The sequence below is a fragment of the Topomyia yanbarensis genome, chromosome 3 (assembly GCF_030247195.1).
Source record: "Topomyia yanbarensis strain Yona2022 chromosome 3, ASM3024719v1, whole genome shotgun sequence".
In the NCBI taxonomy this organism is placed as follows: domain Eukaryota; kingdom Metazoa; phylum Arthropoda; class Insecta; order Diptera; family Culicidae; genus Topomyia; species Topomyia yanbarensis.
The window spans coordinates 354,507,033-354,526,382 of record NC_080672.1 but is presented as its reverse complement, the minus strand read 5'-3'; the positions used below and the strand labels follow the sequence as shown (position 1 = coordinate 354,526,382).

The 19,350-nt window shown below is 39.7% G+C and overlaps 1 protein-coding gene across 7 annotated transcripts in view; it reads right to left on the bottom strand.

Moving 5' to 3' along the window:
• The window catches only part of LOC131688835 (ADP-ribosylation factor 6), a 71,288-nt gene extending 54,358 nt beyond the window's left edge, over window positions 1-16,930 (bottom strand). For 2 of the 7 annotated variants that reach the window (XM_058973388.1, XM_058973389.1), the window contains exons 1-2: window positions 16,344-16,499; window positions 14,189-15,060 (exon numbers count right to left, since the gene is read on the bottom strand). Coding sequence is in view for 3 of the 7 variants with exons in the window: in XM_058973383.1 (XP_058829366.1) it covers window positions 16,359-16,617 (259 nt within the window). In the remaining 4 variants the exon portion in view is untranslated. Of the gene's footprint in view, window positions 1-14,188; window positions 15,061-16,343 lie in introns of all 7 variants that reach the window. The other 5 variants (XM_058973386.1, XM_058973387.1, XM_058973383.1 and 2 more) reach the window with 4 other exon arrangements.
• Window positions 16,931-19,350: the final 2,420 nt, after the last annotated feature.

Below are 19,350 nucleotides of genomic sequence, written 5' to 3'. Positions count from 1 at the left end.
GGAATTTTTCAGTCATCGTCGCACTCAACCCAAAACATGTGTATTTTTTCCGCATATTCGACTCTCCAAATAACAACCCCTAGCAGTTCATATAAACACTAAAATGGTTGAATTTTACATACATCATTTCAATTTTTTTAAATAGTTGGAATATTTTTATTTGGATGCACATTGAAGAGGACACATCACTGAAAAAATTGGGTTTGATTGTTATTCTAGAGCAACTCCCAACGACGAAATCATGGACCCCGCTTACCTTTTTACGGAGCCCTAGTTGACTTTGCGCGTTAATATCTCCCATGTGAACGAGTATATATTACTAAAAAAAATTTAAAATAAAAAAAACTAAGCTTCTAACATGGAAACTTTTATTTTACCCACGCGCAAAGATTAGGTATGATTTCAACTTTTTTAAATGATAGTCTCCCTTAAACAAAAAGACAAAAACACGAACGTAATTTCTCCGTGTAATAACCAGTTACAGAAATCCACACCTTATCGGTACTGTTTCACCACCTTCCGGTGCGATCAGATGCAGATCATACTTCAAAAGAGTGCTAAAACGCTTCCCAACTGCCCGACTGCGGACGAATTGGTTTCCGTTTCAAATTAGGCCCTATCTCGATCCGTACCCACTGCGTGCCGTGGAGGAGGGTTTTCTCCGCTTGAAACTGATACCAACTAGTAGAACCCGAAAATGGGGAAACGACGAATAATTAAATCAAAACTAGCGGTACCGACTCGGTCTTCCCCTGTGCTGGGTTGACGTTCGTCGGCTATTTCGGATGGCTGGTATCGGCAAACTACCACCATCACCGCGGCTTGGAGGACTATCGGCTCGGTATGTGTGTGTATGTGTGTGACCTCTTTTCCGTACCTCTCATTGGGTCTGTAGCAGTACTTCATTTCTCGTTTCAAGACTCTTGTGGTGTTACCATTTTTACTGCGGCTTACCCCGGCCATTCGTATCGTATCAGGTTCCTCTTTGCTTCTTAACATTGTTCCCTTCGTCGTGAAAAAATTCCAACCTTAAGGTTCAAGTTACCTTTTTTAAGCATGTGTTAGAATTGAACGCTTGGGAGTGTGCGTAGGAAAATTTGTGTTCAGCTTTGCCTCCGGATTATCCATTTAAACCTTTTTAAAACTCTAAAAGAAGAATATCAGTCGATTTATTAGATCATCACGATTCAATTCATGCAAAATACCTGCTGGAAAAACCATCGGCTTAGCTAAATGGTGCTTTTGAAAAAGTGGCTGTGGTTTTTTCATTGCGCAGTTGTGTTGCGTACCCCAGCTCGGTGTGGTAGTGTGATAAAAAATCACAGCCACTTTTTCAAAAGCACCATCCAGCTAAGCCGATGGTTTTTCCAGCAGGTATTTTGCATGAATTGAATCATGATGATCTAATAAATCGACTGATATTCTTCTTTTAGAGTTTTGAAAAGGTTTAAATGGATAATCTGGTGGCAAAGCTGAACACAATTTTTCTTACGCATACTACCAAGCCTTGAGGTAACTTGAGCCTTAAGCAGACACTTTTGTATTGTTGTTGCGGTGGAACCCACGCTGAATGAATATGCCTCTATTGTTTTCCGGAATTTATTGTTTATGCACGGAAACGGTATCCAGCAGTCAGTCACCTAAGGCTTAGCCCATCTTTTGCGTCGTCGTCGTCGTCGGCCCACCCCGGGGGGATTTTAAATCCATTTCGCCTAAAGGTTTGTCCATTTGCGAAAGTTTTTTTTTGTGTATGTTTACGACGGTTGCACTTCTGAAGCAATTTACAACCACGAAATGTTGGAATTTCGAAATGGAAAGTTATAGTGAACAACCACGGCAACGAAAATAATCATCGTCCCCGTTTCGCACTCGACGTTCGTGTGATGCGGGCTCCTCCGACTATCAGCCAGCACAAGAGAGGTGGCGTGCCACCGAGACTCTACAGATCCATCGTCAATTCGCGCCGAGCTTGTCGGTGGAAGAGAGTGAAACACAAAAATGCGTGGCTACCATATTCATAATTTCGCTTGAATGGTAATTATCGTCGGCTTGCCTGCCGCGTGTGGCGCGGATGGACTACTACACTGCCGAGGACCTGACGTGCTACGTGCTGATGGAGAAAGGTCTTCCTACGAGATCATTACACGAAAGTGAACTCTTCAGCTGCTCCATCTCAGCATCCCCGGATACTCTCGCTTTGGCACGCGGCGGCTGCACTGTCAGCGAGGATTTAATTTTTGTTGTCCGTTTGTTTCTCCACTCAATGTAGATATTTACGCACCGTGTGTGTGTGTCTGTCCGCTGCTGACGGCATTCCGGGGTGAATGAAACTGATCATAGTTTTGGGTAATTCAATCAAATAGCGGTAATATGCTGTTCGGGCTCGAAGCGTGATGAGAATATTGTTCATGGTCACGTTTGAACTGTTTAGTGGTGGAATTTGAAATGTTTCGTATAAGCGCCTAATAACAGCCGCATCAAATATGGGCTGATCAATTGGTTCGGGTCGGGTAGACCCTTTTTATCTTAATCGTGATCGAATCGAACAAAAGAGCTTTATTGAACGTCATCAGGTCAAATTTTTGCGAACAGCAATCGTCAATTTTCATAAATTTGTTTATCCTTATAAACAAGCAGCAATTTATTACAATTATGAACCGTCGAACTGCATTGCTACATTAAAATGTACATCTCAGGTCTTCGAGCATCCAACAAATTGCGAATCTCTTTCATATCTGAATAATAGTGAACAACTTGCTTTTATTGATTAATCCTGAGGGTTGTTACAAGAGACGACAAAATAAAAACGCGCCAAATCCGCACGAGATTTTGCGCGTTTCTGAAAACATATATTCATAACTTATACATCTTCAAAACGGGCAACAATTTTTATTTAAAAATTTAGGAAGCTTCTCGTGTATTGCCCACCTGAATAGTTTATTGATAAGCTAAACAAATCGCGCCTTGTTACTTGTAAATATTCCTAGCTTTCAGAGTTATTTTGCAATATTGCAACCTAAAATATTTTCGCAACATTTTTTTTTGTTGTAAACGAATGTAATTTGGATCGAATCTGATACCCGTTTGATTTGGGATATTTGTTTTTGTTTTGTGAACTTCAGCCACAGTTTCCGTCACACCATTACCACATCGATTTTCTGTACGCGAAATAGTTCACAACTTTATGAACATTATTCATAAAACCAAAGGTTGAACCGCGATGTTAATCATACCTTTTAGAATATTACTATCCAACTATGCGATGTGAACTGATTCACGATTTGTTACATCTTGAACATGACCTGGTTTTCGTGCTTGTGAATTGGTTCACAAAATTAAAACATATTTTCTCGTGAACTATTTCACGAAACTCGGAATATTATTCATGAGTCCTAGTTCATGACACCAAATATATTTGTCACGACTCAATATCCGTGCTCGTCAAATAGTTCAAAAGTTATAATATGTTTTTCATGTTATTGTCAACTGATTTGTGATTTCTAGAAAATTAGTCACAACTCACCATTCATGCTCGTGAAAGTATTCACAAAACCATGAAATAATTTCCATGTATTCGTGAACTAGCATATGCTTCCTACTATGATAGTCATGACTTACCATTCGAGGTCGTGAAATAGTTCACAAGATCGAAAAATATTATTCATGTAAACGTGAACTGATTCGTGATTCCTAGAGACCGATCATTCGTGCTCATGAAATAATTCACAAAATCATGAAATCTTATTCATGGAAACGCGAAATGATTCGTGATTCCTAGTATGTTAGTCGAGCCCGTGAAATAGTTCACAAAATCATGAAATATCGTTCATATGTTTGTTAGCCAGTTCATGATTCCTAATACAATTTTCACAACTGACCATCCGTGCTCGTCAAATAAATAAAACCATAAAATATTATGGATTCGTGAACTGGTTCATGATTCGTATGCAGAGATGCCTTGACGAGTGCCGTTTCCCCGATAGATGGAAAAGGCAGAAATTGGTGCTGTTGCCGAAGCCCGGGAAGCCGCCAGGCGACCCATCGGCGTACAGACCAATCTGTCTGATCGACACGACTGGCAAACTGCTTGAGAGGATCATCCTCAACAGGCTAACCCCGTACGCGGAAGGTACGGACGGCCTGTCAAGCAACCAGTTTGGCTTTCGGAAGGGTAAGTCCACAGTGGACGCTCTCAACTCAGTGATAAGTACTGCCAAGATAGCGATCCAACGGAAAAGGCGAGGTATTCGATACTGTGCGTTAGTGACACTAGACGTGAAGAACGCATTCAACAGCGCAAGCTGGGATGCCATCGCGCTCTCGTTACACCGGCTTAGCCTACCGGTGGGTCTGTACCGGATTCTGGAAAGTTACTTCCAGAACCGCGTATTGCTATACGAGACCGATGCCGGTCAGAAAAGGGTTCCGATTACCGCCGGAGTCCCGCAGGGCTCGATCCTAGATCCGGTGCTATGGAACCTCATGTATGACGGGGTCCTGAGACTGAAGTTCCCTCCTGGGGTCAAGATCGTCGGCTTTGCTGACGACGTAACCTTGGAGGTCCACGTGGAGCCAATTCCTGAGGTAGAACTAACCGCAGAACACGCGATCAGCACGGTGGAGGAATGGATGACCGCGAGAGGCCTGGAGCTCGCTCATCATAAGACGGAGGTAGTTATCGTCAACAACCGCAAGTCGGCACAACATGCAGTTATTCATGTGGGAGAAGTCACGATCACTTCACAGCGAAGTCTGAAGTCTCTCGGAGTCATTATAGACGACAAGCTGACCTTCGGCAGCCATGTCGACTATACATGCAAGAGAGCGTCGACTGCTGTTGCGGCTCTATCGAGAATGATGTCCAACACCTCAAAGGTGTGCGCCAGTAGACGTAGGTTACTAGCAGGCGTTGCCGTATCTATCCTTAGGTACGGCGGCCCGTCATGGTCAAGAGCACTGAGGGTAACCAGTTACCTACAGAAACTGGAGAGCACCTACCGCGTGATGTGCCTCAGAATGATATCTGCCTACCGCACGGTATCACACGATGCATCCTGCGTGATAGCGAGCATGATGCCAGTCGGGCTGGTCATTCGGGAAAATGAGTGCTTCGAGCTACGTGGAAATAGGGGAGCCCGCGAGCGCACCAGGTTGACCTCGGTCGCCAGATGGCAGCGTGAGTGGGACAACTCCTCGAAAGGTAGGTGGACCCACCGGCTGATACCTAGCATATCGAGCTGGGTGGGAAGACCCCATGGGGAAGTCCACTTCCACCTGACACAATTCCTGTCAGGCCATGGCTATTTCCGACAGTACCTCCACAGGTTCGGGCACGCGGAGGTCCCAGTCTGCCCGGACTGCCCAGGTGTAGACGAAACTGCCGAACACATACTGTTCGTATGTCATCGGTTCGACGTCGAAAGAAGAGCAATGCTTGACGTCTGCGGCTGGGACACAAACCCTGATACCCTTATTCAGCGGATGTGTCAATCGGTGGAGAAGTGGAACGCAGTCTCGGCTGCTACCATCCAGATTGCCTGTAGGCTACAGGTAATCTGGCGAACCGAGCAACAGACGACGGGCACGACTAATTAGTGATTGGTTAGCTGGAGCGAAAAAGGCCAAGCGCAAAAAAGGGAGTGAATGGTCTGTTCATGCCGAGGCAGGTTTGGCGCAGCGAATGGCAACCGCGTAAGGGGTAAACCCAGCCACCCCGAAGCAAGACAGAAGAGTGAGTGTATAGGCGTATAAGTGGGCTGCCTCATGCCAAGACGGGAGGGTCGTAGCGTAGTATATTGGGACTTAGCTATCGATGCCTCATGGCGTGGCAGAGGAGTGAAAGGGTGAGCATCCAAGTCAGTCTCACACGGCATGTTAGGGGTGAGCACAAAAGTCAGCCTCATGTGGGAGTGTTTGAGAGTGAATCAAGGTGCGATAGAGAGCACACAAGTAAGCCTCATACAGGACGTATGAACGCGTGAGTGAGAGTGAATGGGTACATTTAGTACAGCCATCCCCCAGAAGTAATACCGAGAGGTAGTTCCTGGGAGGAACGATGGCGGAGCCCAATGGAGTTTAGTTGGTATTAATGGCAGCGTCGCCATTCGAGCCCGACACGCCCCCAGTGCACCCCGTGCGGAAGATTGGACCCTACCAATAGCACGTGTACTGGGCTAGGACGGTCTTCTCCATTGTAAAAAAAAAGATTAACTATGCAGCGTACAAAATGAAGGTGATTCAAAATTATACGGCAATCAAATTATTTATTTAATGAAGAATTATATCAACGAATTATTTTGAACCATAACCGTAGGTTTTACTCCATGACACCGACCAACAGGAAATCAGTATATTGAGATACAGTTGATCTAAAAATGGTATTCACATTGGTGTCTCCTACTGCCAGAATTCCGAACTATTTGACGTACTACTAGGCAAATTCTTTGCCAAAGACAAAACTTTTAAAAATCAGAAGCTTGTAGGTTGAAAAAATTACATGCGCACTAGCGCCGTCTAGTGGCAGAACTTATAATCGCCTATACCACCTTGTTGGTTTTGATCTTCTGGAAGTTAAAATCCAAAATAATTTTGATCTTCTGAATAACTTTGATGAAGCCACAAATATGCCAAAAAATAGAAACATAAGGCACATAAAAGGGATGCCTACTAGCACTGCCTGGAGGCAGAATTCCGGCATAATTATTCACTCATACAAAAGATCAAAATCTACTACCCAAATTTACAGAAGAAAGCTGTGTTCCAAATGCCCAAGATTACGGGGTATTCCGAAGAAAAGCGATGCAACTGTCCATGTTGTACAATATACAACGCACGAATGCCGGAGGGTTAATCAACGCCTAGCTTGAATGTTGGTAATAAGTGAATATCTGTACCATAAAAGTAGTCTATTAAGTATCGGTTAAATTAGAAAGCTCACAAAAAGTGGAAATTTCCAGCAATAAGGTAACTATTTCAGGCGGACCAGTTAATAGGGAGCACAAATGTGGTTCAATCAAATACTGGGACATTTCATAAATCATTCGTTCGTTTATCCGTTTTATATGATTCGTTGCTTGTATGCCAAACGAGCAACATCTTGACTATAACGTCCGGATGGTACCATAAGCGGTAGATGCTATGGATTTGTGGCAGTGTTGGCATTTATCTACACACAGTTAAACGGAGTGCAAATTTTTCGGTTACCAATAATTTGCAATATATTTGAGTGGCTTGGGTTTGGATAGAGTTCAACATGGCCGGATTGGACGCGCGTGAGCAACTTGTGAGTTTACGTTGGGATCCAGGGTTGCCACATTGAAATCTGTATTTGTTCGTGAAAAAAATTGGAAATCTGCATCGCGGGAGAAAATTTCTGAATCGAAAATCTGTCTTCAAAAATTAACTAGAAGCTTCCCAACAAAAAACATATTTGACAATCAAAAATTGTGATAACCGATCACAAATATAATAATCAAATTGATTTTATTCTTTATGTAGAGAATAAATAATTTCTAAATTTGGCGTTTTTCTTCCACGCCTAAGTGGTTGCTTAAGGTCTGAGCTGCATAGGATGCTTTTTAAGTGTTATTTAAAATTCTGATAGCCTGGGTACCAGGGTTGTTAATGCGATACATTTTTCACGATAATTTATCGGCGTTACTCGTTAACGATAATGTATCGTCATCGGAAACTCCGTTAACGATAATGTATCGTCGCTTTCATCGTCATCGTCGGTTCATCGGTTATCGCGATACATTTTGCGTTACTTTCCCGTTTATTGCAGTTGAAGTTGATGCGGGTAACTTTTAATTGTTTAGAAATAAATAACTATTGAAGGACATGTTGTTGGCAGTTGAAAATCAATAGTTTTGGACATTTTCTATGCACAGCGGGGTCTGACGATGCGTCAAAATGAAATTATTTCAACTTTTCGGGAAAATGTATTATGATGAAGGGAAAGTTGTTGGCAATTGAAAATCAATAATTTTGGACATTTCAATACGCAGAAGGATCCGACGATGTGTCAAAATTGAATTTTTTCAACTTTTCTAGTAAGTTGGTGCACAGAAGAGTCCCAGGTGCACAGTGTTTCCAAGCGGCAAAAAGGTGACCAAAATTGTTTTGACCATGAAGAAAACAAATTTTGAGCTATTGTGCAATTAGTAATTTTTAGCACGCAAAAACATATATTGAAAAAACTAATAAACCACTATTATTAGGCCATTCACAAATTACACTAATTTAAGTCGTGTGGTGATTAACAGATTTTATTATAATTTTAATTTAAACCAGAAGATTTCGGATTTTAAAAAGGAGAATATACATACATATTTCCAACGTTTGATTTCCTTTTCTAGTTAGAAAGCATTTAGCCCCCTTCTCCGTTTCTTCTCTCCACTATGTAACAAGATGCTTCATGCTTCCTTCTTTTACCCTTAAATATGTAGTGTAATTTATGTACGGCGTCATAATGGAGTTTTATTCGTTTTTTGAATACAGTGAAGACCTGTTTTTATCAGCCCCTTGGCGAATTATAGGCTGATAAAACGATGACATTGACAAAATCGGCACATATTTTTTCTGGTTCTGAAGAGACGAAGTCGAAATGCAAACACCTGGACTAACATTTTTTTTCTTTCTTTTTAACAAACCGGAGCGGTTAAAATATTTTTCTTTAGTTCCTCGACAAAGCCTCATAACCCGTTCTGATCATTTAGTAAAAATTTCCCTTAAGGAGGTCTTACAGTACAGTATTATTATTTTTGTATATTTTGCATCTCTAAGATACGAAAAATGTGCTAAAGAAGGAATTTACTCGAATTTGACTTGAACGTAAACTAGAGCCCACCAAACGATTTTGATAGTGTTTGTTTTACAGATTCGTATTGGTATTCGTCTGCGGAAATTTGCGGCTTCCGCACCAAAATATTGCTTTTTGGGCATTAAAAATTAAAAATTTGGGCGTTAAAAAATTCTGTATTTTCTTATGCTGAACAACATCTTGGCACATTTTGAAATTCTACAAAATTACCAGGAAAAGTATTCTGAAAAAAGCAATTCTCAGGGGTATATCAAAGAAATCTCCACAAATGTAAATTACAATGGATAGATAGACACATAGTCTTTTCAGCGAAGTTAATACTTAAGATATTCTCAACAACTTTACCAAAGATTTTTTTTTTAATTTTCATAAACATAAGCAAAAAACTTTCTTCTCAGCTTTAGAGGGATTAATCACCCAACTAATACTTTTTAAATGCAAAAAATATAAATAAACTTTGCTGAAGACACTATAACTAAAAATGTTTTTCGTGGTTCAAAGAATTTCTTTCACTTTTTGCCAATTTGGATCCTCGTGTGAATTGAAAATGTCCAAAACTATCAATTTTCAACTGCCAACAACCTGCCTTTCAATATAAAAAGTTCGCGAAAAGTTGAAAAAAATTCTATTTTGATGCACCCACGGTACATTGAAAATACCCAAAACTATTGATTTTCACTTACCAATAACTTCTTCAATATAACAAACTTTCCTCAAAAGTTGAAAAAATTCATTTTGACACATCGTCGAACCCCCTGTGTATTGAAAATGTCCAAAACTATTGATTGTCAACTGCCAATAACTTGCCCTTCAATATAAAACTCCTGAAAAGTTGACGAAAAATTCCATTTCGAAACATCGTCGGACCCCCCCCCCACCCCTGTGCATAGAAAATGTCCAAAACTATTGATTTTCAACTGCCAACAACATGTCCTTCAATAGTTATTTATTTCTAAACAATTGAAAGTTAACCGCATCAACTTCAACCCCAATAAACGGGAAAGTAACGCAAAATGTATCGCGATAACCGATGAACCGACGATGACGATGAAAACGACGATACAATTATCGACGATGACGATGAAGGCGCCGATAAATTATCGTTAACGGAGTTTCCGATGACGTTGACGGGTGGTTAACGTTATCGACGATGACGATTAATTATCGATTAACAACCCTGCTGGGTACCACAAACCTGAAAACACTGAAAATCTGTATTTTAGCACAAAATCTGCAATTTGCATATACAGAATCTTGATAGTAAATTATCTTGAAAAATCTGTAAAATACAGAATAATTTAAATATCGCGTGACCCTGTTGCGATCAGTTCTCGACAAATATATGATTCGAGCGCATAAGTCAACTGTCAAAATGCACTTTGCATTCTCTTTCGTTAACTGTCTTGAACTGTGTTCTTTGAATAACGGTTTGTCCGGGATTTCCCGCCAAAATGAATTTGTACAGTTGGCTTAAGCGCCCCAATCATATATTTGTCTAGAGTTGATTTATTTTTATGCTTGAGTGTGCGTTGGGTTGACGAGACGGGTGAAATTTTCATTTTCTCCGTGGCTTGTACGTACGTAGTGTAATGAGCCTATGTAGTTATTTATGTTGTATTGGCAATGCAATTCAATATTTCGGATGCCCGCGATGCGTTTTTTATCATTAAAGCATCTGACTACATTTTTCTGTAGGTATTTCCAAAGCACGGTCAAACTCAACTCTGTTTGCGCCTACTAAAATGTGAGGGTGGTTGGATATTTAAGGAGGAAAAGAAGATATATTACAGCAGTTTCAGTTTTGACTTGTTTCCAAAAAGTCTAACAGCGAAAAAAGTTTAGAGAAATATAATTCGCGAATGAATTTTAATCTAACACAACTACCGGCTCACATTCTAGGTAACTCTCCTGCTCCTATATATGACAATTTGCTATACATCGTGTGGTCGTTCCCATTCCAATTCCATTTTGAAACATCAACATAAAATACTGCGCTACTGAACATGCCATTAGAAATTCAATCGATGTAAAATAACGCAAAGCTGTGATAAAAACCATTATGTCAGATGGCATTACTTTGGGGTTGACTACCCAGAATCGCAGAAGTAAAACTGATCTAATACAAAACTGTCCCTTCAGCCATCAGAATCTACAACTAACCCCAGCCTTATTGTAGACGCAAATCCAGTTGAGTTTGCTTGTAATTCAGAAATAACTGCCGAAACATGTTGTCAGATACCTTAGCAATAAAAAAACGTATCACATTAATCCGAAATAGGAAACGTGTGTGCCAAAAGGCTCATCACCCTACATATCCACAAACTGCCGAAAATAACGTCAATCCAACGCTAACACAAGCATAAAAATAATTTCTTTTTCAAACGCCAAATCTCAAGCAGCACACACAGGTCGCATTCTGCAGTATTGAGCTCAATCTCAAATCACCCCACCAACCCACTTTGCAAATCATTCTGTGACTCCGTGCTGGTACACGAAAAATTCGTACGTAATTTAACCGTGTGCGATGCCAAGCTGCCGAAAATTCATCTACAGCTTATTGTAACCATAATGCTAATCGTTTGGCATACGAGAAAAAACTGATTCAAACAGGCACGCGGAACCTCTATTTATAACTTTTCGTGCTTGCTTTAGCCACTTAGGTGCTTTCTATTGACGGCTTTTTTCGTAAACTTTTCAATTTTACCAATTTTCAATAGGCTTCTTTTATCGTAGATATTAAATTATTAGCAATATATAAGTTAGACATTTCTGGATCGGCCGGTGCATAAATGATTAGAATCCAATTAGTAAAAACGAAGTCATAAGCGTGCAAATCTTACAGTTATGTTACAAAGGAGATATTTAGCTTCAGATAGTGGAGTAAGACATTTTCAATGTCAATAAATTGGCGGAAATTTGAGGTTAAGAAACTTTTGAATAAGCTTCACAGTTTAAAACCAAAATTTGTCTGGAGAACTAGGATGATTCCATAGGAAATATTTTTTTAGCTTATCTCAATGTAACGTCATAAAGGGCATGCAGCGTGTCTTTAACTCTTTTTACATCATCATCGTGGTCGAATAATACGGGTGCTCGAAATCATAACTATGTATTTTCGATTTCTAGGTTACCTGATCTTGAACCGTTATTTTCTAGTCTTCTTGGAGGCCCACCGTATTCACGTCTTTTTTAATCGCACCAAGCAAACGAGTGCGGACTCTGCCCCGAAGTTGAAGACCTTTTTCAGGTTCTCTGCTGTACATGCCAGTTGCTGATATTCTTCCGGCTTTCGCGCTACATGCCCAGCAAACTGTAATCGTAAACGTGTTTAGCAGCACTCTGATGCCAGGGTGTGCCTAGTCTTGTCAGGATTTATAGTCAGTCCGATTATAGCAGCGGTTTTTTAAAAAGGAGCAAATGCGTCTTCCACTGCTCTGTGATCAACGGCAATGATGCCGAGGTCATCCGTGAAACCAAGAAGCCTGTGGGATTTTGTGATGATGATTCAGGTCTTTGTATGCTGTGCACCTTCGAGCCCTATGTTGAACAGTAAGTTGGAGAGTGCATCGCCCTGCTTCATTCCATCCAACGTCACAAACAAGTCGAATGTTTCTTAGACTATTTAGATGCTTGATTGCGGCACGCCCAGCGTTATACGAGTCAGCTTAATCAGTTTTGTCGGATATTCATGTTCAGAATCGTCGACTAGTTTGTTTCGGTTCATTTAATCGTACGCTGTTTTGAAATCGACAAGCAGATGGTGAGCCCGCAAGTTGTCTTCCCGAAATTTATCGCAGGGTAAACGTATGGTTCGCAGTTGATCGTCGTAGTATTCTCCGATGAGATTCTACCAATGCCATTCAGTCCCGACGTCATCGTACGCGATGGTTGTTTTGTTTGATAGATCTAAATTCTGGCAGCCTGATCTGTTTGCCAACTTTCGTTTGTTTTTGTCCACAGCCTTAGGAATATGTAACTTAAATAACGTCGGAAGGCGTAAAAATGTCTTCACAGTTTTGACTCCTAAATCGTTCGACCAAATGCTAAAACTCTGTGATGGCGCTTGTTGTTATTCGTGTATCCTTGATCTTTCCACGTGCCAAAACAGATCCAGTTGAACATTTTAGTTCGTCATCACTCTTCCTGGCACATCAACCATTGAAGCAGGTTTATATATAAATGACACGCTAAAGTTACACGTAACTAACTGATTGATTTTTTATGTGAGCTGCTGATTGATATTCAATTACTTTTCGAGATTTATTGGCTTCTACTTCGTGCGAAAATACGGAACTAACGGTATTTTCGAACAATCGGAACACATTTTAACACAATCACATGTTCTATCAGCATTGAGCTCTTCGGTAAAATGCGGTCTACTTATTTTTAGATTCAGATTGCGCTATTGTGCTATATATTAACTGTTGGAATGCTTAGAGAAAAAAAACATAATGCTTTCAAAACTCAAGTGTTTTTTTTTGCAAAGCCCGGTTATGTATGATATGCAAACATTTGATTGAAATTCTTTTTAAAATAACTAAAATAAGTCATTATTCAAATACTAAGTAATGTTTGTAAATGTGACATCAATTTTACAATTTCTAGGATCTCTTCCTGTGTCAGTCTGATGATGCGGGTATTCAAAATTGGAAAAAATCCTTTGCGTTAAAATTTGAGCCAGTTCAGTATGTTAAATCCTTCCTGAAAAATTAATTCCTAACACAATTGTTGATTCCCTGGTCACGTCTTGCATCAAAAGAAAAGTAATACCGGTTCTTCCCGGCCCATATGTTGACTGGTCGATGTCTAAGTTCCAGATGATGAAGTCGGCACAAAGTACGTAAAGAGACCGACGTAAAATAATTACAGTAAAGACGCGATTGTCAGCTTCTGGACTTGATTTTGTCAACTTCACATAAAAATCCGATTGATGGTCTCTAACAAACCACGTCAAACTGGAGTAAATCTATGCTTGTCCATATTTTTCTTATCTTAAAGATGCAAAGGGAAGAGAAATTTATATTAAATGAAAAGAAGGCGTTATGAGGCTATGTCTAGAGACAGAAAAATATTACTTTTTTTTATTAAAAAGAAAGAAAAAAATTATATCCCTATTTTATCAGCCTAAAAAGCACCAAATTCATTTTTTAATTTTACATTCAATAGTCAAATTTAAATCATGTAGGAACGAAGTGTATTTTCGGTGCTATTCGGCAAAGTTGAAGCTTCAAATTTTCTTCTCAAGACATCACAATGTAGGAAATGGAACGAGTCACATTCATGGTGTTCAATCATGAGACCTAAAAGATCTGATCTCTTTCGTGATTATCATTCTATTTTAACGTTCTAATTAAATTGAATACTCACGTTCTTTCCTTGCAATGACTTGTTTTTGCAGAATTTTGAAGAAACACCTCGTCGACAGTGCGATATTCTCTTTTCCCCAATGAATTAACAATACTCATAAAAAGAGGATAGTTGGTTTGCTTTACGATGTTCTTACAATATCAATCAACAAACAAAAACTTTTCGCTCCCACACAGCGTCGTCCGCAGCAGTCGTCGATTCGTCAACAAATATTTAACTAACGCACTCCTGTTTCCATCGCTTTTCCTGCCAAAACGTCACCGCGGATAAATACATCAATCGACAGTGCCACTAGCAACCACAACAAAACAATGGATTTCACTACACATTCAAAGGACTATTATGCAAATCGAATGAAACTACCGCCGCAGGTTCGATTCCGTATATCCAATCAATTGAACCAACAACAATACCAGCAATAGTTGGATGATGTCAATCAATGAAACGTTCTGCGCTCCAATACATACACCGCAGCCCAGCACCGATGGTGACGGCACCACTACCAACAGGCCGCGATGATCGAAACTCTGACTACTGGTCGACGAATGTCGGCGCACTTTGATCGATTCTCACTCGTCTGCCGTGGCCGTGGTGCACGTATACATTCGCAGCCGTCCGTCAGGCACCACGTCTGATGCAAAAATAACGAACTTCACCATTCAATGTGGCTGTAGAGCATTTCCCTATACGTGTACGTGTGTGGGTGCATCTTCGAAAAGCGATTAATTCCACGAATCACTGCAAATTCACTATCAAATATTCATTGTTTGCTTTCCATGAAGAACTTTTTCGTCGTTCACACTTGTGGTTACACTGTACACATGGTAACAGATTGGAACTGAGGTTACAAATCGTACACGAGAAGCAGATTCCTGCGAAAAAGAAAATCAGCAACTTTAGGCAGAAAGAGGCGTTGCTGTGCGGTATGTACCGCTGCTATGCGCTCGTGTTACTTGGTTCGTTCTCTGCCACATTCAACGTTCGACTGAAAACCTATCCCTTGCCAGTCCTCTTCACTTCGCTGGGTTTGTCTTGTTTCGTCGAGGGTCGTTCATATATGCTGATCTTATTGGAGCCACATAGGTTGAAATAGTATACGGTAATCTTTAGATAATGCATCATTAGTGACGAATGAGAGCATATTCAAATATATGAGATTCTCAAAAACAAATATGATCAAGAATTGAACCATTCAAAATATTTTTATTTGAGTGTTACTCACGATCAAGTTAATTTAAAAAAAAATCTTACTTGGCATGATAGGATAGAAGAGCCTTTATTATATATGGGGGTGGGGATAGCGTAGTTGGGAAATTGATTGTCGTCTACGCAACTAAGCTGGGTATAGGGTTAAAGATTGTTCTAACCCGCAAAGAGGCGAATGTCCATAAGGTTAAAAACTCTATAATCGAAATAAAAAGAGCCTTTATTCATCTAAAGATTCAAATTTATTTTGAGGCTTTTATTTGCAGATGTTCGTTTGTAATGTTCGTCCAACATTGCAAAGAAAGACCGGGCGAATCAATGGCCTGGTTAAATTTTCCATTCTAACAAATTTATTGAAAAGGTCCTATGGCGAAGCCTAATAATCGAAATAGCATGTATACAAAGAGAGGTCCTCATTTGCACATAGAAGAATAATTCTATTATTCCAATAGATATACGAGTATGTATGGACATCCTTATTCGGCACAATCGGATTTACTAAGCAATAGTTTTAGCCACATGGATTTGCATTTTTGAGTTAACCCACCAAAAGATGAGAGCCGAGTTGGTACAAGCTGTCCTACCTATTTAAAATTGTAAACTAATTTCTTATTATCATTTTACGCACAAAATGAAAAAGTAGTAAAATCGATTACATATCTTTGTCAACTTAAACGCAACACTGGCAACCCTGAACAATTTCGCTCTGACATACGCCCTTTCAAATAAAAAAGGAGAGTAAAAGCGACAGTACAAAGTTAAGAATGCATGCACCTCCAAAATCCCGTAGGTATAGGGACAAATTTCTGACGCCTCAGTCATACCTTTTAATAATTCAGTTATGCCAATGCCAGGTAGCTGTTCATTGCGCAACCATCTACTAATTTCAGACAAACTACCAAACAGGTCTCGTTAAAATTCTTACAAGATGATAATACAAAAATCTTACCACTTCAACACATACACAGAAAAAACTGCAAAAATCCAGTGAAGCACCGTATCCACTGAAGGACGGTCACGGGAGCAGGTTCAAATCCAATTTGTTCGCTGCTGCAATTTACCGAGGCTTCGTTACAATCCGGAAAACGACAACTCCATACGATGTTGCACAATTTTTTTTTGTTAAAACAAATTTTTCCCACACACCTAGCAGCATAGACAGCACTTTCTCCCGTTTTTTCGCTCTTCTTCACATTTGAACTAATGGTATCTCGCTCTAGCATGTACGCATCGAACTACACTATCTGTTTTGCTTGCACACTTCCATCCGACTGGCAGCGACAAAAGGACGACGAAGACGGAACTGAGCAAAAAAAAAATTAGTAATGAGGAAAATACGAGACCGTCCGCGATCACCGTCCGCCGTTCAGAACAAGCTCGAAAATGGAACAAAACACTGTTCGATATTGAATCTATTATCTAGTCTCCTATAGTCCCAACCGGGAAAAACAGTTATTAATCAATGAGCCAACGGCGACGACGAGACGAGACGAGCAACACTACCGCACAACCAGCACTTCGCATTTCGATTCTCCGACGATGACTGACCTCACTGGCGCTGATGGCTTGTCGAAAAGTCTGGGAGAAAAGCAACATCATCGCAGAATAAATTGAGAGAGGAAAATAAATTTTGACACTTGCACGTAGCAGGGTTGGGAGGTTTTAGAAAGGCTTCGAAATTTTTCCTCGACTAACTTGGGATTAGGGCGTAAAAGCCAATTGACATTCTCGGTTATCGACCAAGAAGTAAACGAAAGGGCAAATTTTTCCGTTTTGATTACTAATTGTAGGGAGTATGACGGATGTATACATCCATCATACTCCCTACAATTAGTAATCAAAATATAGAAACATAGAATATAAGTTTATACTCAAAAGTCTTCGATTCAAATAGTCTGTGAATCGCCCAAAAAACTCAAAAATATAAATATAGTACAACTACTACTATTAAAATATTTTTATTTATATTAATAAACGGAATAAACAGAGGCCCCGCTAATGCACTTGACACCACCTATAACAGTAACAATAATACCAAGCGTCGCAATAATCACGGTCACAAGCACCACACAATTTTCGAAAAAAATTACGGATGTAATTACAACCACAGCAGATTTGCGTACCATGACAACAAACGCCGCGACATTGACAATCTTCCCTTGGATAGAGAGCTACTGGCTGAGGCAAAGGAACGTTTTTCGAGGCCAACTTCGTGCAGACCTACCATTGCATTCCAGAGAAGTAATGATTTAAACCCGTGCCCTACCGACCAACCTAGCACTTCACATCGAACAGCTGCTGCCACACCGATGTACCCCACCGGAATTGGCGTCTGTCAGTGTTTTTGCCGCAATCGACGCGCTCATTAGAGCAAGGTAGCAATGAATTGACGAAACAGTTAGAAGTGCAGAAGTTTTCGGAAGCAATTACAATGTCTTTAGGGATGACTGGGATTGTCGAGTATCTGGTAAGAAGTCAGGAGGGGGCGCTTTAATTGCGATTTTGGCGAAACTAAATGCAGAATTTATCACAACTATAAAATCAAAAGAATTCGAGCATGTGTGGGTGAAAGTACGTATTAAAGATGAAACTCACGTTTTCGCTTCGGTGTATTGTCCTCCAAATTTGGCTCGAGAAACGAAAAGTTTTATCATACTGCTGAATGCCTTATTAATAGTCTTTCCCTGGAAAAAAATTTCACATATACGGCGATTTCAATCAACGTGGTATTGATTTCATACCAGATGCTGATAATGAAAGCATCCTACTTCCTGTTAAGGGGAAAATGGTAGTTTGTAGTTCATTTGCGATAAATCTACCAGCTTAGGCCTTAATCAAATAAATCACATAAGAAATTAGCGGCATTATTATTTAGATTTGTGACGAATATAGGCGAAGACTTCTGTGTAACTGAATCATTTACTCCCTTATAGTAGAATGAAGCTTATCATACAGCCATTGAGTTTTCTATTCTCTTGCATGTTAACGACAGACCTGCTGTGAATTTGATGAGATATTTGATTACGAGTCCGCTAACTATGAAAGCTTGAGGCAATAAATTAATGCTATAAATTGGCAAATGATTTTAAGGAATGAAGAAAATGTTGAAGCTGCCGTAGACATTTTCTACAAAATATTATTTGAAGTCATTCACGAAGATTTAAAAGAACTCAAAACATCCTATCTGGTTTAATAGAGAAATCAAAAATTTAAAAATCGTTAGCACACAAAATCTACAAAAAATATAACAGCGAAGATAACTTAACAAACTATTTAAATCTATGCGATCAATTGAACCTTGCTATTGATATCGCGCTTGAAGAGTACAATGCAAGAACAGAACGCAATATAAAAACATGTCCAAAAACTTCTTTAATTACGTAAAAACCTAAAATAAATCGGATTATTTCCCAACAAAAATGCATCTTGACGGAAAGATAGGCGATAACTCAGAGGAAATCTGCAATCTTTTTGCAACATTCTTCCAGGAAGTTTACACTACATTTTCAGAGAAGGATCGAGAGCGTGAATACTTTTCATTCCTCCCAGAACTTTCAAGAGATATTAACATTAAACAGATAAAAGTACATACAATCATGGATGCCTTAAAAACTTGGATAGTTCTAAAAGCCCTGGAGCCATCACTTTTCACCGGTATTTTTAAAAACTTTGTCAATAGAACTAACGCTCCTTTATTTTGGCTTTTTAACATGTCTCTAGAATCAGGTTGTTTTCCTAAAACACGGCAAAGCTCTTTCCTAGTTTCCAATTTTCAAAAATGTTAAAAAATCCGATGTGCGTAATTATCGTGGAATAGCTATCATCTCGTGCATTCCCAAAATTTTCGAGGCGATTGTTAATGAAAATTTATTTCTCCAAATCAAGAACAGAATTACCCATATGGAACATGGTTTTTTCAAAGGGCATTCTACAAGTACAAATCTACTCGAGTTCAT